This window comes from Meriones unguiculatus, chromosome 4, assembly GCF_030254825.1.
Source record: "Meriones unguiculatus strain TT.TT164.6M chromosome 4, Bangor_MerUng_6.1, whole genome shotgun sequence".
Taxonomy (NCBI): domain Eukaryota; kingdom Metazoa; phylum Chordata; class Mammalia; order Rodentia; family Muridae; genus Meriones; species Meriones unguiculatus.
The window spans coordinates 76,639,530-76,663,797 of record NC_083352.1 but is presented as its reverse complement, the minus strand read 5'-3'; the positions used below and the strand labels follow the sequence as shown (position 1 = coordinate 76,663,797).

At 49.0% G+C, this 24,268-nt stretch overlaps 1 protein-coding gene across 5 annotated transcripts in view; it reads left to right on the top strand.

Moving 5' to 3' along the window:
• Hip1 (huntingtin interacting protein 1) overlaps positions 1 to 24,268 on the top strand; it is a 125,413-nt gene that overhangs the window by 38,286 nt on the left and 62,859 nt on the right. Inside the window, exon 1 of one of the 5 annotated variants that reach the window (XM_060382202.1) lies at positions 14,008 to 14,229. The exons of 3 other annotated variants lie outside the window; for them this stretch is intronic. Coding sequence is in view for 1 of the 2 variants with exons in the window: in XM_021649327.2 (XP_021505002.1) it covers positions 14,212 to 14,229 (18 nt within the window). In the remaining variant the exon portion in view is untranslated. Of the gene's footprint in view, positions 1 to 14,007; positions 14,230 to 24,268 lie in introns of those variants that run through there. One more of the 5 variants, XM_021649327.2, reaches the window with a different exon arrangement.

The window sequence follows — 24,268 nt, the reverse complement described above, 5'->3', positions numbered from 1 at the left end:
GCAGGTGAGTAGATGAAAACACTGGCCATTCATGGTGAGCCAAGTCCCATCCTTGCTGACTTTAGCTAATTTTGTGTCTTATACCCCATGCCTTCTGTGGCCTTTATTTTCATATTGTGCTGTTTACGTACTTACTTCTTTTTCAATATTTATTTATGCTTATGTGCATTGGTGTTTTGCATGCATGCATGCTTGTACACGGGTGCCAGACCCTCTGGAAGTGGAGTTACAGATGTTTCTGAGCTGCCATGTGGGTATGGGGAATTGAACTCTGGTCCTCTGGATAAGCAGCCAGTGCTCTTCACTGAGCCATCTCTCCAGCCCACTTATTTACTTCTTATTGATTTTGATGGAGGCCAGGCTGGCCTCAAACACCCCTGTTCAAGGGATTCTCCTGTTTCAGCTTCCCAAGTACGAGGGACTGGAAGATATACCAGCTTTGCCTGCCTCCTTTTTTTCTTTCTTTCTTTCTTTTCTTTTTTTTTTTTTTTTTTTTTTTTTGGTCACAGTGCAGGAGCTTGAACCCAGGACCTAACACGTGCAAGGAAAGCACTTTGCCAACTGAACCATCAGCCCCAGTCCTCCATGATTGCTGGGGCTAGAGATATGGCTCATCAGTTAAGAGCACTTGCTGCTCTTGCAGAGGACCTGTGTCAGGTGGCTCACAACTGCCTGTAACTCCAACCCCAGGGGATCAGCCGCCTTTGGGGTTGGTGGGCACCTACACGCTCCTCCCACAGAAATAACTAAATCTTGGCTGTATTATTGATGGCTGTACTAATCAGTATTTAATTAAGAAGGTATCTAGCTTATGGAACCCTAGCTCTGTTAGGGAGTTTAATGAGTATTTTACACATATTTTCATTCTCAAAACAGCCCTCAGAGGTGGCTATCACCTGTTCTGGTGAGAAGGAGATGAGGTGGCTTCTAGTTTAATTTTTTTTTTTAAACATGTATTTGTAGTTTGGCTGTATGTATGCTGTGCACCACATACATGCTCGATGCTCACAGAGGCCAGAAGAAGGCATTAGATCCCTGGTGACTGGAGTTACAGATGGTTGTTAGCCACCATGAGGATGCTGGGAAATAAGCTCTGGTCCTCTAGAAGAGCAGCCGCATTCTTAACCACTGAGCCTTCACTCCAGCTCCAAGGGCCTTCTGGTTTAGTCTTCTCAGTCTTAGAAACAGTAGGAGGCTGGGCATGGTGGCGCACGCCTTTAATCCTAGCCTTTGGAAGGCAGAGGCAGGCAGATCACCGTGAGATGGAGGCCAGCCTGGTTACAAACTAGTCCAGGACAGCCAAAGCTACACAGAGAAATCCTGTCTCAAAAATCCAAAAACAAAACAACAACAACAAAAATCCTGTAGAATGTATTTCGGGCTTGTGTATCCTTAAGCACCCTATTTCTCCCCTCCCTTTCCCTTCCCTTCCCTTTTCTTCTTTCCTCTCTTCACCTTTCTCTCTCCTTCCTTTCTTTAACACAGGCTGTCATATAGCCCAGGCTGGCCTCCAACTGGCTATATAGTTGAAGATGACCTTGAACTCTTAATTGTTAAACCTCCACCTTCCAATCGTTGGAATCACAGGCATGCACCACCATGCCAGACAAGATCTCACTGTATAGCCTAGGCGGGACTCAAGCTCAACTATGCCCCTGCCTCAACCTCTAGATTGCTGGAATTACAGCCACCTGCTCCCTTCCTCCTTTTCATGCAGGTCTGTGCTCGCATGCTCTCCCTCCACTGTCTACCTGGATGAACAGCTGCTAAGTGGTTTTTTTATAGGGTCCATGTTGAGCCTCTTGAAAAAGAAGCACAGGGGATGAACACGAAGCTAAAAATAACTTGGGATCAATTGAGGGACTGGGCTTGTCTTTTCTAAGTCTCTCTCCCCCAGGGCCTGTAAATTGCTGCTGTTTGACAGCTGGGCTGGGTTGGCTTCCTGTAAAGCTGTAATAATATGGAATTACCCTGGCTGCCATCCTCCCCAGCTCCAGGATGCTGGTACTCTCACCAACATCTTTGAGCTGGAATTCTTGTCCTTCACTTGGTCTGCACTTGTACACTCACATCTCTACCTCACGAGTCACTGAGGCTGATGGTATGGTACACCCCTGTGAGCCCAGCATGCATGAGTCTCAGGCAGGGGGAGCAGTAGCTCTAGGCCAGCCTGGGCTGAATACTCAGACCCTCTAAACAGACGAGACAGCGGGACAGAGGCATAATCCTAGACTTTGCCTCTTAGGGAAGAGCCCTGGAAAAACTCTTGGCCTCTTAGAGGATACAGCTCATTGCTTTTGGGCTGGGCAACCAAGGAGCTTCAAAATTGCTGCCTGCCTGGAGGACCACGCCCAGGCTGAGGAACAGGCAGGGCCAAGGAGCCCCAGCTGCCTTGGGTCCTTGGCCGAGACTTCCAAGCCACTTGCTGACTCAGGGGGTTGTTTGAGTGCCTCCCAGCTGTCTCTGTGCATTTAATAAGTCCCCTAACCACTGCCATCCATCCACATCCTACACAAGAAGACTTTCAGAATCCCTGGTGTTGCATCGTAGAGCCTGATGATGTTAGGTGGCATCCGAAGAACGGGCCTATGCTCTCCCTTATGGGTCTGTCTTGCAGAATTCTTCAGGGGATGGAGGGGGCCTTTCCCAATAGCTCAGCCGTTTGGAAATTGTCACCAGAAGCCTTGGCCACCTGTTTGAGTGGCATTATAAAGGGGAGAAAGTGGTATCCGAGGGAGAAAGGATTTAGAGATCTCTGATTACAGCCTACACACCATCTGTGGCTTAGGGATGGAAAATTCCAGGTGGAAGCTTGGAAATTCACAGTCTAGGAGAAGCTGGGAGGGAAGTCCCACACTTCCTCCTGTCCTGTACCCATTGGCTTCCACCAAGGCCAGGGTAGGTTTCCTCAGTTGTGGCTCTGATTGTTGGGTTGTTTTCAATCTTGGCTGTAAGAGCTGAAGTTTGGCTCAGTGGTAGAGCACTTGCCTAGAATATCCCAGTGAGGAGTTAGGGGTGTGGCTCAGTGATAGAGTCCTTGACTTGAATTTACTAGTATATGGCTGGATTTTTATTTCTATCACAGAAAGGAAGGAAAGAAGGAAGGAAGGGAGGAAGGAAGGAAGGACGGACGGAAGGAAGGAAGGAAGGAAGGAAGGAAGGAAGGAAGGAAGGAAGGGAAAGAAAGGAGAGAAAGAATCCAAGAAAGAAAGCTTTCTTCCAATATTGACCATATGTCACAATGTCCTGGGGTAGCTTTAAAATGCTGATGCCTAGTCTGTCCAGAAATAGGTGACATCAGAAACCCTAGGGTAGGACCAGTGTCTCAAAAGATTGCAATGCAGAGGCCAACTTTTTGTCGGGACTAGGAATAGAGTTACCCTGCATGCCCAGTTCTTATGAGATGTGGATTTTTCTGAGACCTGGGAGCCCATTCTATAAAAGTTTTATTTTAAAAAGGCTAGGCATCGAGGCGCAGGCTTTATGATCCAAGTGCAGGGAAGGTGGATGCAAGTGGAGCTTGGAGCTCAGTGGCCAGGTTAATCCCAGATCTCTTTTGAGAGATCCTATCTCAAAAGATATGGCAGGAGCCTGGCAAGTTAGCTCAGACCTTCAGTCCAGCACTCAGGGGCAGAGGCAGACAGATCTCTCTGAGTACCAGGTCAATTGGGGCTATATAGTGAGACCCTGTCTCTAAATAGATGCATAAAACATAAATAAGGTACACAGTTGTCTTAGGGTTTCTATGGCTGTGGTGAAACACCGTGAGCAAAGCTAGTTGGGGAGGAAAGGCTTTATTCGGCTTCCATATCACTGTTCATCATCAAAGAGACTCAGGGCAGGAACTCAAGCAGGGCAGGAACATGGAGGCAGGAGCTGATGCAGAGGCCATGGAGGAGTGCTGCTTACTGGCCTGCTCATCATGGCTTGCTCAGCCTGCTCTCTTAGAGAACTCAGGACCACCCGCCCAGGGGTGGCCCACCCACAACAGGCTGGGCCCTCCCACACTGATCACTAGTTAAGAAAATGCTTTACAGTTGGATCTTATGGAGGCCTCTTCTAGATTGAGGCTCTCTCCTCTCTGATTACCCTAGCTTATATCAAGTTGAGATAAAACTAGCCAGTACAACAGTGCTTGAGGAACAGCACACAAGATTGACTTCTGCCCTTCATAACATGAACCATACAAACAAACAGACAAGAAAACATCAAGGCTGAGTCCTGTGGGTTTGTATTGGGTACCAGAAGACAGATACTCTGAACTTCTCAGCTGTCCCTCCTAGGAGTCCTTCACCAGACACCTTATGTCAATGATTATGTGACTTGGCTGTTGGAGGTGGTGCCCTAGATTGACCTTGGACATGACTGATGAACACTTGACCTTTGCTGCCTCTGAGTGATGCTTCAGTCCTCTCTCATTTCCTCATTGATGCCAGTGCTCTCAGTCTTCCCCGGGGACAGCTCTGACATCCCCAGCTGGTGCCCAGATAGTGCCCCAGGGCAAATCTGTCTTTGCTGAGGGCCTCTCTTCCAAAGGACAGACAAACTGTCAGCAGAAGGTGATTGGAGCCTTTGCAGGACTGAGCTGACCAACACAGAGGTGGACAGTGGATGTGGGGGAGGCACTGTCTCCGCTGTGGCTTGGTGTCTGGGCTGTGAATGAGGCAGGGACACAGCCTGGCATGCCTCAGGTTGAGTGAGCGTCCCGATCCCGTGGCAAAGCATGGCCACACAGACCTTATTAGGTCGAATGCAGGCTCAGACAGCTGTAACTAGGTTTGTTTGCTGGTTGTTCCGTGTGTGCGCAAGCAGATGCTAAACAGCTATCTAGAGGCCACAGGTCAGTGTCAGGCCATTAATCCTGGCACTTAGGAAGCTGAGGCAGGAGCATCTCTGTGAATTCAAGGTCAGTTTGGGCTACTTATCAAGTTCCAGGACAGCCAGAGCTATATAACGAGCACAGTGGCTCATGCCTATAATCTCAGCACTAGGGGAGGCAGAGGCAGACCGGGTCTACAAAGTGAGTCCAGGACAGCCAAGGCTACACAGAGAACCTCTGTCTCCATAAGCCAAAACCCAACATGTATACACACACACACACACACACACATATAATTTGTGTGTTTGTGAGCTCATGTGCTCTTGTGTGTGTATGTGCACACTCCCATGTCCCAGTGCTTACGAGGAGGTCAAAGAACAACTTTTGGGAGTGAATTCTCTCCCTCTACCATGTGGTACCTGGGGATCAAAGTGAGGTTATCAACTTTGGCAGCAAGTGTCCTTACCCACTGAGCTGTCTCCTGCCCTCCACCTTGCTCACTGAGGCAAGATCTCTCGATAAACCTTGCATTTACTGAGTAGGCCAGACGGGCAATCTGTTGAGCCCCAGGCATCCTCCTGTCTCCACCTCCCCGACTCCTGAAATTGCAAGCACGTGCTGCAGTACTTGGCCTCCCCATTGGGTGCCAAGGATTGAACTGATCCTATGTTTACGCAGCAAGGACATGAGCCATCTCTTTACCTATCATTGGCTTTTGGACACAGGGCCTCTTGTAGCGCAGGCTGGTCTTTGACTCACACTCTACCTGAGGATGACCTTGAACTCCTCATCTTCCTGCCTCCAGATCCTGAGTGCTGGTATTGTAGGCGTGTGCTACCATGCCCTGCTGATGTGCCGCTGGGTTTGGAGCCCAGAGCTTCATGAATGCTGGGTAAGCATTCTATCAGTTGAGCCACATTCTCAGCTCTGAAACTAGGTCTTTATTGAGTTGCCCTTGCCAGGGCTTAGATACTGCCATGCCAGTGCCCTTCAGGGACTGGATTTTGCGGTCCACCCTCCTGTTTGGTCCATTAGGCAAACAAAACACATATGGGACTGTCCTCGCCCCATGATTGCTTGGGGCAGGTTACCAGGGGACCCGAGGCCCAGCACCTGCTGAGGGCTCAGCTCAGGATTCTGGCCAGAGCTACTGATGATCTGCTTTTTTAGGACCACAGAGGGTGACAAGACCAGGAACAGCCATGGGCATTCAGAATGCTAAATTTGTCTTTCTGAGTATAAGTCCAGGAAGTCCATGGCTATACAGAGCATCCTTCTGGGGACCAGCTGCCCCAAGAGAGTTGCGTAGCCCCACCCTGTTGTCCCTGCATGTAATGACTTATCTTGACTCTCTACTTAATAATTTTTAGACTCTTGAGTCCTGGGCCAGCAGGTAAAGGTGGTAAAGGTGCTTGATGCCTTGACTGACAACCTGAGTTCAATTCCCCCGGGACACATATTGTGGAAGGGGAAAAGTAACTCCCTCAAGTCATCCTTTGACCTCCACGTGTTCTCTCTCTCCCTCTCCTTTTCTCTCTCTGATACACACTGTATTCATACATACACACACATAAATTAAAATGTGGCAGGTGTGGGGTTGCATGCCTGTAATCTCAGCATATGGGAGGAAGAGGCAGATAGCTTATCTCTGAGTTTGAAGCCAAGCCTGGACTATATATTGAGTTCCAGGTCAACCAGGGCTATATAGTGAGACCCTATCTCAAAAGAAATAAACACATACGTACATACACAAACATATAATAAATAGAATCATGAAGACAGGGCTACCTAATGAGACCCTGTCTCTAAATAAACATATAAATAACATATAATAAATAAAATCATGAAGGTGTTTTCAGAGATATTTAAGTAGGGAGGGAGAGCCACCCTGAATGTGGGCAGAAATATTTCATGGGTTGGGGCCTCAGACTGAATAAAAAACAAACAAACAAGCAGGGCCAGACAGTGTTGGTGCTTACCTTTAGTCTTGGCACTCTGGGCAGAAGCAGGCAGATCTCTATGAGTGAGACCAGCCTGGCCTACAGGGCTAGTTCCAGGACAGCCAAGGCTGCACAGAGAAACATTGTCTCAAAGAAACAAACAAACAGAAAAGAAAACAAGAAAATCAAGAAAATGGACTGGAGCTGTCACTCCTAGTGTACCTGCCGTCCATGCACAGAGCCTTGAGTGTCACACACGCTGGGCATGGTGGGGTGAGCCTGTGATCTCAGCAGTCAGGAGGTGGGGGTAGAAGGACCAGGAGTTAAGTCATGCTCAAGTACATACCAAATTTGAGGATAGCCTAAGCTACTCGAGATGCTGTTTCCAAAAAGAAGTTATACCCAGTGGCTTTCCTCCAGCTGAGTCCCACCTGCCTCTGGCTGCCTTCTGTAATGATGTGTTATGAATGTGATGAATAATGAATCCATTGAGTAGGGCAGAGTAATCTGAGTCTGTCTCTGGAGGCCCCTGACGGACCCACCCAGAGGGATGCTTAACCAGTCTGTAGGTGGTTCTTTTTCTTTCATTCTTTCTTTTAAAAGATTTATTTTAAGGCCAGGTGTGGCGATGCACACCTTTAGTTTCAGCACTGGGGAGGAAGAGGCAGGCAGATCTCTGTGAGTTCCGGGCCAGCCTGGTCTACAGAGTGAATCCAGGACAGCCAGAGCTACACAGAGAAACTCTGTCTCAAAAAAAAAAAAAAAAAATCAAATAAACAACAAAAAAAGACTTCTTTTATTATTTCATTTGTGTGTGCCTGTCTGTCAGTCTATCTGCCACAGATGTGTGCAATGGTTACAGGTATCCACTGAGGCCTGAAGGGGGCAGCAAAGTCCCTCAGAGCTGGAGTAATTGATATTTCTGAGCCATCTGTTGTGGATGCTGAGATCCAAACTCCAGGCCTCTGTGAAGAGCAGCCATGAACGCCCTTAACCTCTGAGCTGTCTCTCTACTCTTTTCTTACCCTTCCTTTGTTTCAGTATTTCTTCCTTTCATAATTTTTCTATTTATTTAATTTATTATTGTGTGTGTACATATATGTGTGGGTGCACCTGTGCCATGGCCCACATGGGAAGGTCAGAGAACAATTTTGTGGTCTGCTCTTTCCTTTTACCAGCATGTGGCCTCCAGGGTAAGAACTCAGGTTGTCCAGCTTTTACAGGCAAATGATTTTTATCTGATGGCCCATGTTGCATGTTTTGAAAAAATGTTTCATGTAGCCAGACTAGCCTTAAGCTCACTGTTTAGGCAAAGATTACCTTGACTTTCTAATCCTCCTGCCTCTACCTCCTGAGTGCTAGGATTACAGGTATCTACCACCATGCTAGGTATCTGTGACACTGGAATAGAGTTTAGGTCAGGGCTTCATGCCTGCTGTGCAAGCACTGTGCCCACTGAGCCATGACCTAGTGCAATCATTTCACTACAAAAATGAAAACACAGTAGACAAACCTGAAGAACTTAACCCTTCACCCCTAACCCCAGCACTCTGGATGCAGGGGCTAGAGAGATGATGACTCAGTGTTTAAGAGCACTGACTGCCCTTCTAGAGGACCTGGGTTTGAGTCTCAGCATCCACACGGAGGCCCACAATCACAAATGAACCATTGAGAAAAAAAATGCAAAAAAATAAAAAATAAAAAACCCCAACAAATCCAAGAACTGCTGGCCCATCCCTGCTTATCCCCAGGTTCCACAGTCATTCTTCCTTGTAACTCTTATCAGCAAATGTCTATGTAGCCATAACAGTACATTCTGCCCAAACCTACCTGATGCTCTTAGGGATTGAATGAGATAATAGACCAAAAGTCATTTTGTAAACACCGCAGCCATTCAGAGAGCCTTATTTTAAAAAACAATAGCATTACACTAAGGCTACAGTAAGCTCCTTGACAAGAAGGTTGTTTGATTCCTAATAAGTAACCTTATTACTAGGAATCACTGAAATTTAATATCTCTACAGCACAGTACTCTGTAACAAGGTCCTGCGTGAGCTTGGCGCCCAAGGCCATTGGTGTGGTATGTGTAGAGCTAGGCTGCACAAATCTGGTCACCAGTAGGTGTCAGCCTCTACCAGGATACATCCCCCAGCCTCGGTGTCGGTTTGTTAAGGAACCTCTTTCTATAAAACTCTTTTGTTTGTGGTGCTGAAGGTTTTATGCCTGCTGGGATAGCGCTCTATCACTGAGCCACACCCCAGCCCCTCACTGGGGGTTTCTAGGCAGGTGCTCTACCACTGGGCCACACCAAGGCCACTCACTGGAGGATTCTAGGCAGGAGTTCTACCACTGAGCCACACCCCAGCCCCTCTCATTGAGGGATTCTAAGCAGGTGCTCTACCACTGAGCCATATCCCTACCCCCTCACTGGAGAATTCTAGGCAGGTACTCTATCACTGAGCCATGCCCCAGCCCCTCACTGGGATATTCTAGGAAGGTGTTCTATCACTGAGCCACACCCTCTTTATGCTTTTTATTTTGAGACAGGCTCTCACTAAATTGCTGCATATGAGCAGTCTGATGAAGGAGGGGTGGGAGGCAGAGAAGGGGAGATTAAAAGGGAGGGAGAGGAGGCCATAGTTTAAGGGTCTTGGTACAGAGTAAACCAAATTATGATTTCCTTTTTATCTAAGGTAGACTGATGGGAAATTACAATTAAATTACTGTAAGAAGAATGAGAGAGGAAGAAGCTAGAGGTGTGTTGTTTTTGTTTAAAATTTTTATTATATTTATTTATTTGCTTGTTTATTTGTGGGGAAGGTCACACTGGTGCCACTGTCCTTAGGTAGAGGTCAGAAGACAATTTACAGGAATCGGTTGACGCCTTTCACCCTACAGGTCCCACCGGTCAAGCTCTTCAGGCTTGTCAGCAGGCACTTTTACCACCTGATCCAGCTGGCTCATCCCCACAGGCTGCTTTCTAAGGCACTTCTGCATAGGCCTTACCCCTATAAATGCAAGAAGGCGTAGCCCTGCCCCTGCCCCGGCCTAGCTGGTCCTCCTCTTGTCACAGTTTCAGAGAGCAATAACCCTCTAGAAGACAGCACTTTAGGCTGGCTGCAGTGCGGGTTGACCTTGGAGCGGTGCGTGCCTCTCCTGTAACCGCTACAACAAATCGGGCCACAGCTCAGTAGACTTTTGGGGCCAGTGGCATGGCTCAGTGGGTCGGGGTGCTTGCCACCAAGCCCAGGGGACCTGAGTTTGATCCTTGGACCTACATGGTGGAAAAAGAACTGATTTTTGTGAGCACATGCGCATGCACACACACACACACACACACACACACACACACACACACAAATGTAATAAAAACAGAAATGGAATTCTTTCTTCTCACGGCTCTGGAGGCCAGAACTGGAAATTTATGTTACTAGGTCACAATCAAAGATGTTTGAATGAAAAAAAATAAAATAAAAAGGAAAGGACCTGACTGCTTGTAGATATGATGGAGGAGAAGGTTTATTGTAGATAAATAGGAGGGTGTGGCCAGAGGCAGACACATCTGGGAGAGTCCAGAGAGGTCATGACACTGAGCCATTCCAGGAGAGAGGGAAAGGGGAGAAGGAGGAGAGAGAGAGAAAAAGATAGAGAGAGAGAGGCGGCAGGAACCAGGTCCAGGAACTGGGAGACTCAGGAGAGTAGGAGGTCAGGAGGCCCAGCAACCAAAATGGTTGGATTATGTAGTCTCCTAGGCTGGAGACTTCAGGGGAGGAGCCAGGGTTTGCCAGCCAGAAGGATCTTCTAACAGGTAGGGCATGAAGAACGTAGGGAGAACCTGATGGCACTTCAGCCATTTTCCCCAAGTTTGAAGTGTTGACAGGGCTGAAGAAATGGCCCAGGGAGTTACATGTTTGCTTATCAAGCATGAGGATGTAAGTTTGAATCCCTCATGCCATTTTTCTTTAGGTATTGATGCATACCCATCACTCTCATACTCTGGAGGCTTTGGCAGGGCACTGCTGTAAGTTCAGTGCCAACCTGGGCTATATACAGTGAGTCCCAGGAGGGGGAGGAGATAGCAAGACCTTGTCTTGAAAAGCGTCTCCAGCTGGGAATGGTGGTGCACACCTTTAATCCCATCACTCAAGGGGCAATTCTAGGCAAGGTCTAGGTCAGCCAGAGCAATGCAGTAGCTGTCTCAAAAATCAATAAAACTGGGGCTGGAAAGATGGCTCAGTAGTTAAGGGAACTGACTGCCCTTCCAGAGGACCAGGGTTTAAATCCCAGCACCCACATGGCAGCTCACAGCTGTCTGTGATTCCAAGATCTGACACTTTTACATAGACATACATGCAGGCAAAACACCAATGAACTTGAAATAAAGGTAAATAAATTAAAAGAAAAAAAGAATTATTTTAAAAAAATCAATAAAACTTAAAAAGCATCGCCTAAACTAGGGGCATTTACAGCTGGACACAAAAACATATGCCTTTAATCTCAGCACTCTGGAGGCAGAGGCAGATAGATCAAGGTGAGTTTGAGAGCAGCCTGGTCTACATAGTGAGTTCCAGGCCAGTCAGGTGTTAATAATAATCTCAGTATTTGTAAGAGAGAGACAGGAGAAACAGAAATACTACAAAGAGTAGATGAGACCTTTTTTTTCTTTAAAAGAAAAAAGTTGAGCAGTGGTGGCACACGCCTTTAAGATCCCAGTACTTAAAAGGCAGAGGGAGGCAGATCTCAGTTTCAGCCCAGCCTGGTCTACAGAGTGAGTTCCAGGACAGCAAAGGCTACACAGATAAATCCTGTCTCAAAAAACACCAAATAACAACAAGAAAACCCAAAAGCCCACACTCAAATAATCCTTGATCTGTCAACCAACTCTAGGTTTAATGGTTCACAAACTTTGTTGCCCCTTTTTGAGGCAGTTTCTTGCTAGTGTAGCTCCTTGCTGTGTAGCCCAGGCCACTCAGGAAAGCCTGATCCTCCTGCCTTAGTCTGGAGTGCTGGAATTGCTGACAGGACTCAGCACACCTAGCTCCCAGAACACAACTTCCTTTTTTAGATTCCTCTGATTGAATGCTTGCCCCCACCCACCAGAAGGCTTTCGGATAACCACTCCCAACTTCACAGATAAGAGCTCAGATTGCAGGGGGAGGGGGACTCCAACCTACCCAGCAGGCTCCTTCCAGTAGGGAGAAGCCTAGGGTCTACTTCCTGGCAAGGGGTAGGGCCTAACCCTTCTTCCTTTTGAAAGTCTTGTCAAGCTCATCTTCAGCTACACAGTAAGCTTGAGGCCAGCCTGCGTCAGAAAACAAAAACAAACCAAAAGGCTCCTGCAGGCCTTTGTTCCAGCCCTAGGGAGGTAGAGGCAAGCTGATCTCTGTGGGTTTATGGCCAGCCTGGTTTCTATAGAGTTCTAGGCAAGCAAGGGCTGAAAGAGAGGACTCAGTGGCCAAGAGCACCGTCTGCTCTTGCAGAGGACCTGGGTTCTGTTCCCAGAACCCACACCGTGGTCACAATCAACTCTAACTCCAATCCTTCTGCCCCCAAGGGCACCAAGCAGGCAAATGGTACACATCCATGCATGAAAACACTAACAGCCTACAGCCTACCGCCTACTGTGCAAGCAAGAGCATGTAAATTCAGATCCCTGAACCTGTGTGAACATCTGGAGAAGACAAATGTGTTCCTGGGACTCCCTGTGCAATCAGCCTAGCCCAAAGAGCGAGAGACCCTGTCTCAAACAAATAAGGCGGAGAGCTGGCGAGAAGGCAAATGCTGCCGAGCCTTCCCACCCGAGTTTGTTACCCAAGGCCCTATGTGATGGAAAGAGAACCAACTCCCGAAAGCTGCCCTCTGAGCGCACCACACCTGGGTGTGCATGTGCGCATGCACACACACAGCTGGAGGGCTGAAGAAGACGTGCCCTCTTACCTCCATCTTATCTCCCTCCCTATGCACTGCACACAGAAAAAATACAAAGGTTTTAAAAGCAGGATGCTCCGGCTGTGGGGCATCTGGGGAAGCCCTTTGCAACTGTCCGAATTGAGGTTTATTATCAGGGGCCAATTTGCTCTCCTCTGGGCCTCCATTTCCTCCTCGTATAAAGAAGAGTTAGTTGGCCTAAGTAGACTGTCAGGTCCCTGGTTTCTTTTTCCTTCTTCTTTTTCTAAGATTTATTTATTTATTATGCATACACTCCTCTGTCTGCATGTATGACTGCTGTCCAGAAGAGGGCACCAGGTATCATGACGGCTGTGAGCCACCATGTGGTGGAATTCAACTCAGGACCTCCTAGCCATCTCTCCAGCCCAAGGTCCCTGGTTTCTTAGCTACACGGCCAACCTTTGCTGCCTCTGATTTGGGAGGAATGAAATGGCAAGCTCTTGTCTCCCAGGGAAACCTTACACCATGGGAGCCTTTGCTAGGAATCCTGCTCTCTGCACCAGCTGTGTCTGCTAGAGCAGAGAGCGGGTCAAGGATTCCGTAAAGGATGGGAAGTTCGTGGGGAGCAGGGTTAGGCTGTGAAGGTAGAGGTTCTGAGAAGGTGTGGACACCCAATTTAGAAGCCAGCCCATTCAGTCTCTCCAGAAAGGAGCAAGCTTTTGGCTATTTGGGAGCAGGGGCCTGTCCCTAAACGGCTGGAGAGGAGGGTTACCTGGTCTCATCATTTCCATTCGCCCATCTGTTTATAGAGCCCCCGGCCCTCTATTGGAAGGCCCCTGGGGATTAGCCTCCGGAGGCCAACTGCAGCCTCTCAATTACCTCTTTGTCCAAGGGGGGTGAGCCGAGTGGAGAGGGGACAAGGGGGTGGACCCCTGCCCTCGCTGGAATGTGCATGCTGGTGATTGAGGGGGCATTTCTCCCGCCCCTTCTGCCACCTCCCCCGAGCATTTCCTGAGTCCCACCGAGCCCTCCAAGGAAACACGCGCGCATACTTGCACAGACATTCACATACACCACACACACACACACACACACACACCACACCACACCACACCACACCACCACACACACACCCCCTGGCGGCCTCCAGCTCCTGGCTCGCCAGTGATCCCGTCCCATCCGCCTGGACAACTGCCGAAAGAGACCTTTTGTTATTCAAATCACACCCTCCTCGATGAGCTCCCAGGGACCTCAGGATCCCGGAATCCATCGCGGGGTGTCCTCACCTCTTGCGGCAGATCTCGGGGTTTCCCGGGCCCTCCCCTCAACAGCACCTCCCCTGCCAGCGCCCTTCCCCTCCCCTCCCCTCCCCTTCCATCCCCTTCCCTCTGCGCCCCGCCCCTGCCGTCCTCGGTCCAGCCGCGGTGCCGCCGGCCACCAACAGGGCCCCCGTTGCCAGCCAGCAGCATGGCACCCCCGGGGCTGCCGTAGCCGCCACCAGCCTTTTGTGGGGTGTACCCGGGATCTCCCGGGGTGTGGGGAGGACACCCTACCGCTTCCGTCATGGATATGAACAAGATGGTAAGTGAGAGCTTTGAGGCTCTGTCCCCGAGCTCCCTGCCCCCACCCGCCTCGCAGCCCATCTCTCCCCCTCCCCCCCTAGTCTGCAGCGTGATCCATTGAAAGTTTTCTGGATTGTTGATTCTTCTGTCTGTTGGCCCCGCTCCGCAGAGCGCTGGGAGAAAGGGAGAACCCGGCCAAGGATCTGGAGGCGGCTGGCCCGCGGGCCTGGGGCTCCCGGTTTCCCGCCGCGCCTGCTGCCAGGGCTGCCCTGGGCCAGGCTCCCTTTCCTAAATTAGTCTACCTGCGAGGGGGAGGTGGGGGGAGCGCTGCCGGAAGGGCTTCTGCTATCCCTTCGGAGCCCTCTGCTAGCACTGGGCTAGGGATCCACTTGGAATGTTTGTGGGCTGGGAGGTACAGGTGTCCCTAGGAGGGGGAATGAGGACCAACCCCGGCTTTGGCCAAAGTAAGGGGGTAGGAACGAGACGACCCTCACCCCCAGACCCATGAAGCGCGAGCTCTCGGAGGGGCCGTGTGCTAGATTGGTCACTTGAAAGCCTCATCTTTGGTGGGCCTTGGGAGCAGCGACCCCTGTTTTGGCCGGTTAAAGTATCTGATCTTCTGGTTCCTTTAGAATGGAGGGGTCTGTGCCCTGCCCCCAGAGCAGCCCCGCCCCAACTCCAAATACTGCGGGAGAAGCCACGATTGTTGCTCATTGATTGAGAACAAGGAGCGAGACTCGTAGCGGGTGTCAGGATGTCATTTAGGGGCTCATGGAGGGAGAGTCTCGGTAGGGCGCTGCAGATCTCCCCAGGGAGATCACTCCCACTCTGGCTGACTTTAGGCAGGGGTTCTTCACCTTTGGCGCTCCCCTCAGTGGTGGGCTATGGCTTTGAGAGCCCCAAGGAGACAAGAAAGAAATAGACTTGGAATCTGACTGCGTGTGGCTGTAGGCAACTTGGGGACCCGTGGCTTACAGAGAAGGTTTGAGGGTAATTTTTTTCCAGAGGGTGCATTTTCAGGGTGCAAACATACCCTAGAGAAGGCAAGTCTATTCTGGTCCCTGCATACATAACCTTTGGCACTCTACGTTCAGGATCAAAACTGGGTGACAGGTGTAAATTTTTTTTTCCTCTGGCAGAAGGCTCCTTTCCAAGAAGCTGAGTCTCAGCGCCCCTGTTAGGTGGTGAGGGCTGGGTGAGGGGACTCTCCTAAATTCTTGTTTTCCTGTGAAGACAAAGTTTGTCAATGGTGGGACAGTGCCAAAGGGCCTGCCCCATTGTGTTTGTACTGTGGACAATATAGAACCTCTCCCCCCAAAAAAACTCCTGAGGGCTAGAGAGATAACTCAGTCTGTGACGTGCAAGCATGAGTACTAGAGATTAACCCCTAGAGCCCTGTGAAAACAGACTGAGGTGTGGTGGCAGGACTGCTGGATCCCTCTGGGCTTGCTGGCCACCCAGCCTGGGTTCCTTTGCAAGTTCCAGGCTGAGTGGAAGGTCCTGTGTCAAAAACAAACAGACAAACAAAAAACAAAAAGCTTAGGTGGAAAGCACCTGGGGAACACGTGAGATTTGCACCTGGCCTTCTCACTTGAACCTGCATACACACATGCCGATGCATACACACGCATAAAAATAAGGCAGAAGAGGGTTGATGAGATGGCTGAGCCTTTAAAGCACTGGACATGCAAGCTGAGTTCAATGCCTGCAACCCCTGTGAAGGTGGAAGGAGAACCAACTTCATAAAGTTGTCATCTGACCTCTACACAGCACTCACACATCACACACACACAACAATAATAATAATAAAATAAAAACTTAGGGCTGATGACTATGGCTCTGTGGTGGACCCTTGCGGCTAAGCATTGGGTTTGATAGCTGGGACCCGCTTGGTGGAAGGAGGGAACGGACTCTCAGCTATCCTCTCTACACTGAGGAGGTGGCATGGTGGGAGTCCTGACTGGCTGGTCCTTTCCTACAGGAGTCACGCAACACTGAAGAGTTAACCTGAGCTGTAGTTTAGGGCCCCATGGCTGCTGTTGCAGATGGCCCTGAACTGCCATCTGCTTTCATTCAAGTTCCTTCCAACCTGCCAGGTCAGGGACTTCTGCCTTTAGATTCAAGAAAAATTCCAGCCGGGCTCGGTGTAACCCCAGCACTCTGGGAGGCAGAGGCGGGTACATCTTTGTGAGTTTGAGGTCAGCCTGGTCTGCAAAGTGAGTCCAGGGCAGCCAAGGCTACACAGAGAAACCTTGTCTCAGGGAAACAAACAAACAAAAAACCCTTAACATTAAGACAGAAAAAAAGAAAGAAAACCCCATTTATTTGCATGCATGCATGCATGTATATTTGCATGCATATGCCATGGAGCATGTATGGCAGTTGCGTGACAGTTTACAGGAGTCAGTTCTTTATCTTCTATGTAACCTTTTGTCAACATTGATTATAGGGATCGAAATCAGGTCTTTAGGCTTGGCCACAGGCAGCTGTACCCAATGAGCCATCTTGCCACCCTGCCTATCCCTGTCTTTACTTAGTTACTTCTTCCTTCTGTCCCTCCTGAATCCTGTGGTATTTATTTCCTATCATTGTTGTACCAAGTGCAGTAATGATGACAGGCACAAAGAAATGGAGCCCAAGGACTCCTGCTTCCTGGGGCAGACAGGCCAGGTAACGGGCAGCTGTCTGTGCAGCCTCTGAGCAGAAGCTATAAAGGGCCAGACACTCAAACGCAGAGTTCAGATGCTGTGTGGGAAGTAGACTGGAGGCTGGGAGGGGGAGTTGGGCTGGTGAACAGTTGTAACCCGAATGCTGGGAAGGTAGAGGCAGGCAGATTTCTGGGGCCTTCCGGCTAGCCTAGCCGAATCAGGGGTTCCAGGCCAGTGAGAGAGCTTGGGTTGGTTGGAAGCATGGGAGACAGTTCAGTGGGTAAAAGTACTAGCTAACAAACACGAACACTCAAGCTTGGATCCCCACCACTCACGTAAAAGCCCGGCATGGTGGCATATGTCTGTCATCCTGAGGCAGATGGTTAGCCAGTCTACCTAATCGGTAAGCACTGGTTGCACTGAGAGATCTATGTTCCAAAAGTAATGTAGAGCTAGGTCTAGTCCTGCATGCCTTAAATCCCAGTCCTGGGAGGCAGAAGCAGGTGAAACTCTGTGAGTTCGAGGCCAGCCAGGGCTACATAGTGAGATCCTGCTTTAAAAAAGAAAAAAAAAAGTGGGGGCTGAAGAGATGGCTGGGTGGTTGAGAGCACCGGCTGCGCTTCCAGAAGTCCTGAAATTCCCGGCAACCACATGGAGGCTCATAACCGTCTATAATGAGATCTAGTGCCCTCTTCTGCCCTGCAGGTGTACATGCAGATAGAGCACTCAGACAATAAATAAACCTGTAAAAAAAAGTGGAAAAGTGATTGAAGAAAAATGTCCTGATGTCAATCAGCCCAGCCTTTGAGTGCGCATAGATGGTTACACGCATTACTGTACACATGTGTGTAGCATAGGCCCACACAATCACACTGGACGGCTGAGGACCACACACACACACACACACACGTGTGCATGCATGCAGTAATACAGTAAAAAGTCCTGGAGGGTTGGGTGAGGTGGCTGTTCTAGACCAGTAAAGGGCATTGCTCATTGGCAGAGGCATGGAGATTGGAGATCAGGAAATAACTGGCTGGTTAGCTGTGGCCAGGCCAGGAAGGCCTTAAATGCCAACCGTGGCGCTCTTGGGAACTGTAAGCATAGAGGCTTGTGTCTTGATGGCCTCACTCCCCTTTTAGCTTGATTTTCATTAATCATTGAGCAGCCCGGAGCCCAGCCCAGAAGCCATTGTCCCCAGTTCTTTGTAAAGAGCACAGATCCTGGGCTGTCGCTAACAGAACATTTCCAGCCCGGGCACTTGGCACCTGCTTCCCTTTCCCACAGGAGGCCTGGGTTGCTTTCTATGCTGATCCTTTTCCCCCTCCCCACCTTTGGGTTGAAGCTTCACTGTGGCAGCCTGGAGCTTCAGGCTTGACCCCCAAACCCATTATTCCAGCCACATTCATGACAGAACCCATCAGTACTAGCCTCAAGGTTTTGAACCCCATGGTGGTCTTTGTTGAATGAGAAAAGCCAAGTTGGAGTTCACCTGATTCCCTGAATGATAATTTAAAAAATTACATATATGTGAATATGTATGCACACATGCATATATAGGGGGACAACTTATAAGAGTCAGTTACCTCTCTTCTTCCACCATGTGGGTCCCATGTGGACTCAGGTTTTCAGGCTTAGAGGCAGCGCCTCTGCATCTGTTCTTAAGACTGGTACTTGGGTTGTATTCTAGTTAGGGTTACTCTTGATGTGAGGAAACATCATGACCAATGCAAGTTAGGGAGCGAAGGGTTTATTTGGCTTGCACTTCCATATCACTGTTCATCATCAAAGGAAGTCAAACAGGGCAGGCACCTGGAGGCAGGAGCTGATGCAGAGGCCATGGAGGGTGCTGCTTACTGGCTTGCTCCTCATGGCTTGCTCAGCCTGCTTTCTTATAGATCCCAGCACCACCAGCCCAGAGATGGAACCACCCATAATGGGTTGGGCCCTCCCCTATCAATCACTAATTAAGAAAATGCTCTACAGGCATTTTTAAAAAGATTTATTTATTTATTACTGATTTTTAAAACAGATTTATATATTTATTACTTTTACAGTATTCTGTACCACATGTGTGCCTACATGTCAGAAGAGGGCACCAGCTCTCATTATAGATGGTTGTGAGCTACCATGTGGTTGCTGAGAATTGAACTCGGGACCTTTGGAAGAACAGTCAGTGCTCTCTTAACTTCTGAGCCATCTCTCCAGCACCAGCCTGATCTTATGGAAACATTTTCTCAGTGGAGCTTCCTCCGCTCTGATGACCCTAGCTTGTGTTGCGTTGATACAAACTAGCCAGCATAGATTACTTCTGACATTTTTATAAGAAACAGGTAATTGGGTATGGTGGTGCCCACCTTTAATCCTGGCACTGGGTAGGCAGAGCAGGCAGATATCTGTGAGTTCAAAGCTAGCCTGGTCTACATAGCATAGTCCTTGTTTCATGATACCAAAGCCTCACTGCAGCCTAAGGTGACTGGCTCTTGTCATAGCCCTTTTGTTCCTGGACTGGCCTGAAAAGTAGAGCCTCATCTGTGTTCTAGCTGACAGCTCTGGGAACCAATTTCCCAGGCCTCGTTATCTCTCTGAATGAGGACACAAATGAGTGGGGACAGCCAATTCACCAGCTGATGCCACTGGTGAATATTTGATGACATCAGATGTCTGCTCTTGGGGAACCATCAAATGTTGAACTTGGGGTTGAAGTACGTGATTTATTATTATTGTGTGGGTGAGATGGCTTTGTGGAATAGTGGTTCTCAACTTCCCCTTGGGGGGGTCCAATGACCCTTTTACATGGGTCACCTAAGATCATTGGAAATATCAGTTATTACATTGTCATTCATAGCAGTGGCAAAACTTACAGTTATGAAATAGCAATAAAAATAATTTTATGGTTGGACTGCACCACGACATGAGGAACTGTTTTTGTTGTTTTCCGAGACAGGGTTTGTCTGTGTAAACTTGGCTGTCCTGGACTTGCTTTGTAGACTAGGCTGGCCTTGAACACAGAGAGATCCCCCTGCCTATGCCTCCAAGTGCTGGGATCCCAGGTGTGCGCTACCGCGCCGAGCTGTGGGGAACTGTATTAGAGGACTAGAGTTAGGGAGGTTGGGAGCCGTTAGTGCGGAGAGTGTTCATGCCTTCGTGTGTGTGTGTGTGTGTGTGTGTGTGTGTGTGTGTGGAGGCCACAGGGCAACTGTGGGATCTGGCTCTCTGTCCCCTTCCACCTTTCTCACGGGCTCTAGGGACTGAACTCAGATCATCAGGCACAGCAAGCACTTTCACCTCTGTGTCATCTTGCTGGCCGCAAACTCACTGTATAGCCAAGGATGACTGTGAACTCCTGGTCTCCTGCCTGTAATCCTCAAGCCCGGGGGCCTTCCCTGCTGTGCTTGTAGGACCTTCCAGGACTGAAGAATCTACTCAGCAGAGACTGTGAAGTCATTAAGATCAATGCCTGGCACAAAGAAGGTCCTTGGTAGAAAGTCAGGGAGTGTGGCAGCACGTCCAGCTGTGCTGACAGGATGTCACCATTCTCTCCTGAGTCTCCTGTGTATACAGGTCCCACTGTTGCTGTGAGATCTTCACGACTATATCAAGGACAGTTTATCCATTACTGCTGCTTAAGACAGGGTCTCACGGTATAGCTCAGATGGTCATCAAACTGGAGATCCTCCTGCCTTGGCTGGAATTACAGGCATGTGCTACCATGCCCATCTAAAAGCCACCTCTTCATATTTTAAGGACTCCAGCCACAATGCTTCAGCTTACTAGCATGCGTGAGTGTGCAAGTGTGTGTGTGTGCCTGTGCATTCAGGCATGGAGCAGAGAGAGACTTGAGTTTTCGATCCTGTGTTGCTCTCTGGTGTATTACCTTAAGACAGCTCTCTCGCAGAATCTGGAGCCTACCTGTTCCAGTTTTGCTGGCAGGCCAGCAAGCCCCAAATATCCTCCCATCTCCAAGGCCTGGCCCTTCTTCCCATCTCCAACCCCTGTACTGCAGTTGCGATGGCCACCAGCTGCGCCCAGCTTTTCTCTTTTTCTGTTGTTTAGGTGCGGGCGATCGGGACTTAGGCCCTCACTGAACCATCTTCCCAGCACAAGGTTTCAGCTTCTTGGAATTCATTTAATTGGCGCACTGGAGCGACGGTGGCTCAACAAAAGTGTTACGAGCACTGGCTGTTCTTCCCAGCACCCATGTGTTAGCTCACAACCATCTGTAACTCCGGTTCCAAGGGAGCCAGTACCCTTGTCTGGCCTCACATACATACATGGAGGCACTCACACATACATAAAAAATAAAAAATACATCTTTGAAAGGGGGTGGGTGGCAGGTGTGGTAGTGAGATCTGTCTCAAAAAGAAACAAACTACAAAAAAAGGATTCTTTCTCTTGGGCTAGGGAGATGGTTACATGGGCAAGACCCTTTTCGCCAAGCCTGACCACTTGAGCTCCATTCTGGAAACCACACGGTGGAAGGGGAGAATTGACTTCCCCAAGTTGTCCTTTGGCCTCCATAGGTGTGTTTCGGGCACATGCTCACAAACACAAAATGCGTAAACATAAAGAAAGAATTGTTTGTGTTGGTCTCTCTAGCTGGGTAGCAGAGGCCCAGGAGCAGCCTCCTGTAAGTTGTCCTGTAACCTTATGAACTAGGTTTTCTACTTAGTCTTAGTTCATGCCCACTGCTGTAACAAAATGCTTGAGATGGGTTCATTTATAAGTAATAGAAGTTTATCTTTCACGGCTCTGGAGGCTGGGTAAGTCCAGGATCACAGAGGCAGCAAATAGGGCGTCTAGTAGAGGCTTCTTCTATTTATGGTATTTTTTTCATGGCATCCCCAGGCACTGGAAAGCTGAGGAGAGATGTGTGCTGTGTCTGAAGAGGGAGGACTAGGCTGCTCTCTAAGTCTCATCAGGGCTTTTACCCCAAGTATGAGGGCAGAGCTCTCATGACTTCATTATTTCCTGCAAGATCTTGCCTCTTATTCCTATCACATCAAAAGTTCAGGGCTATCCTGGGCTATGTGACATGCTGTCTGAAAAAAATAAAGACTTGCAAAGAGTTAAGGAGAGCTAGGTATACAGCTCACTGGTACAGTGCCGGTATGTGCAGGGCCATTGGTTCAAATTCCAGCACTGAAAAAAAAAAAAAAAAACATTGTCTCAAATGGTGACCCAAACCTTCAATAAAGGGTCTGTGAGGATCCAGGTGTGGTGGCATGCCTGTGATCCAGCACTCAGGGAGGTAGAGGCAAGTGGAGCTCTGCTCTACAAAGTGAGTCCAGGATGATCAAGGCTACACAGAGAAACCCTGTCTTGAAAAGCCAAAAAACCACAGGCCTGTGAGGGACTTTTACCCAGGCCATAGCATATGGCACTGTTGGAGCAGTGGTTCACATTTTTATAATTACGCCTTTACTTACTGTGTGCGCCTGTGTGGGTATGCCCAGAGGCTGGGGGACAGCTTGGGGATGCCAGTTCTCTCCTTCCATCATGTTGGTCCTGGGGATCAGACTCATGTCATCAAGTCTTGGCACAAAGCTCCTTCCCCACTGAGCCATCTTGCTAGAACTATGCTTTAGTAAGATAGCTCTGAGCTTGGCATGTAGCAGGGCGTGGTTGCTTGGCCAGCATGCATGAAGTCATGGGTTCTATCCCTAGCACCGCATGGAGCTGGGTATGGTGGTGTACACCTGTAGCCAGCACCTGGAAGAGGTACGGTGAGTTTGAGGCTAACCTGAGCTGTGTGAGACCCTGTCAGAAACAACCGTGGTGAGGAGAAAGAGCGGGCAAAAGATGGATCTGATGGTGTTACCACCCTGAGCCTATGACCAGCAAACTCCCAGGCCTGGAGGTCCAGGTGGGGGGTTGCCCTGCCTGGCACTTTGGAGAGCTGCTACCTGCTTCATCTCTACCCTTGGCCCTGGAGACACAGAAGTGAGAGTTCTTGGTGGCTTTGCTTTCTGAGGAAGTCAAATCTTAGCCCTGCGGCTGATAAGATCCACCTCCAAAATTAGCAACTCCCTCCCATCCCCCCATCATGAGAAGACTCTAGAGCATCTTCCCTGTTCTGACCACCTGCCCCTGCCTTGTTGGTGTGACGTTCCGTGGTCTGCCGAGGGAGGCCATGCCCTTTGATACTGATTCACTTTTTCTCCTGTTTTTTTCTGTGTGCAAAATATACTGGCAACATGTGTGTGAAAGCCAGAGGCCAACAGCAGGTGACATTCCTCAGCCATCATCCACTCCACTTCCTAGGGACATGCTATCACCATCCATCCCACATAAACTTTTTTTTTTTAATGGATTCTGAGGATTAAACTTGGGTCCTCATGTTGAACCATCTCCCCAGCCCTTTTTTCTATGCCCCACCATCCCCATCCCACCCTCTCTCTTGACATAGGCCTTGAACTTACTGTATAGCTGAGGGTGGCCTTGAACTCCTGGCTCCCCTGCCTCTACCTAAGTGCTGAGATGACAGGCTTGTGTGTCAGTACACCCAGTTATACTCTTAGTTTCTGACCTACTAATAATAATATCAGTGAGGCCTGAATTTCTGCTGCCTGGTTATGTTGGTCCCCAAATTGGGGGCTTGGCATCTGGCAGTGTGCTCCCATCTGGGGAAATGACTGCACCGTCCATCCCAGGCATTCTAGTTTGCTTTCCGTGATAAACACCGGAACCACAAAGCAGTTAGTGTTTTTGTTTTGTTTTGTTTCTTTTAATCTTCTAAGTTACAGTCCGCCATAAAGGGAAGCTAAGACACAGGAGCTGAAGCAAAGGCCGTAGGGGAACACTGCTTACTGGCATATTCTCATGGCTTTCTTTTAAAAAAAAAAAAAATTTTATCTAAGTGGGTGTTTTGGCTGCATTTAGGTATCTTGCTTGCCTATCAGTGCTCTTAACGGCTGAGCCCCACCTCTTCCCCAGTTTGCTTTCTTATAAACCTAGGTCCACTTACCAGCAGTGGGCAGGGCCCTCCCACATCAATCATCAATCAAGGAAATGCTCCATAGACACAGCCACAGGCCAATCTGATGGAGGCAATTTCTTGACTAAGGCTCCTTCTTCCCAGGTGATTCTAGTTGGGTTAAGCTGACAAAAATCAAGTAGCCAGGAAGGATTTAGGTAGGATTGGTGGCCTTGGCCCTCTGTAGAGATCTGTGTTCAAATTATGACTTCTGTTTACAACCTGGGTCATCTCATTAACTTTTGCCGTGGCAAAATACCCGACAAAGGCGCTTAGAGGTAAATGGTTTATTGGACCTCACAGTCTATCATGGTGGGGTTAGTCATGGTGGCTGGCCTTGAACTCAGAGATCTGCCTGGGATCAAATGCATGCACCACCACACCCAGCTCACTTTCTTCTTTTTATTAATTTGTTTATTCATTTGGGAGCCCCAGCC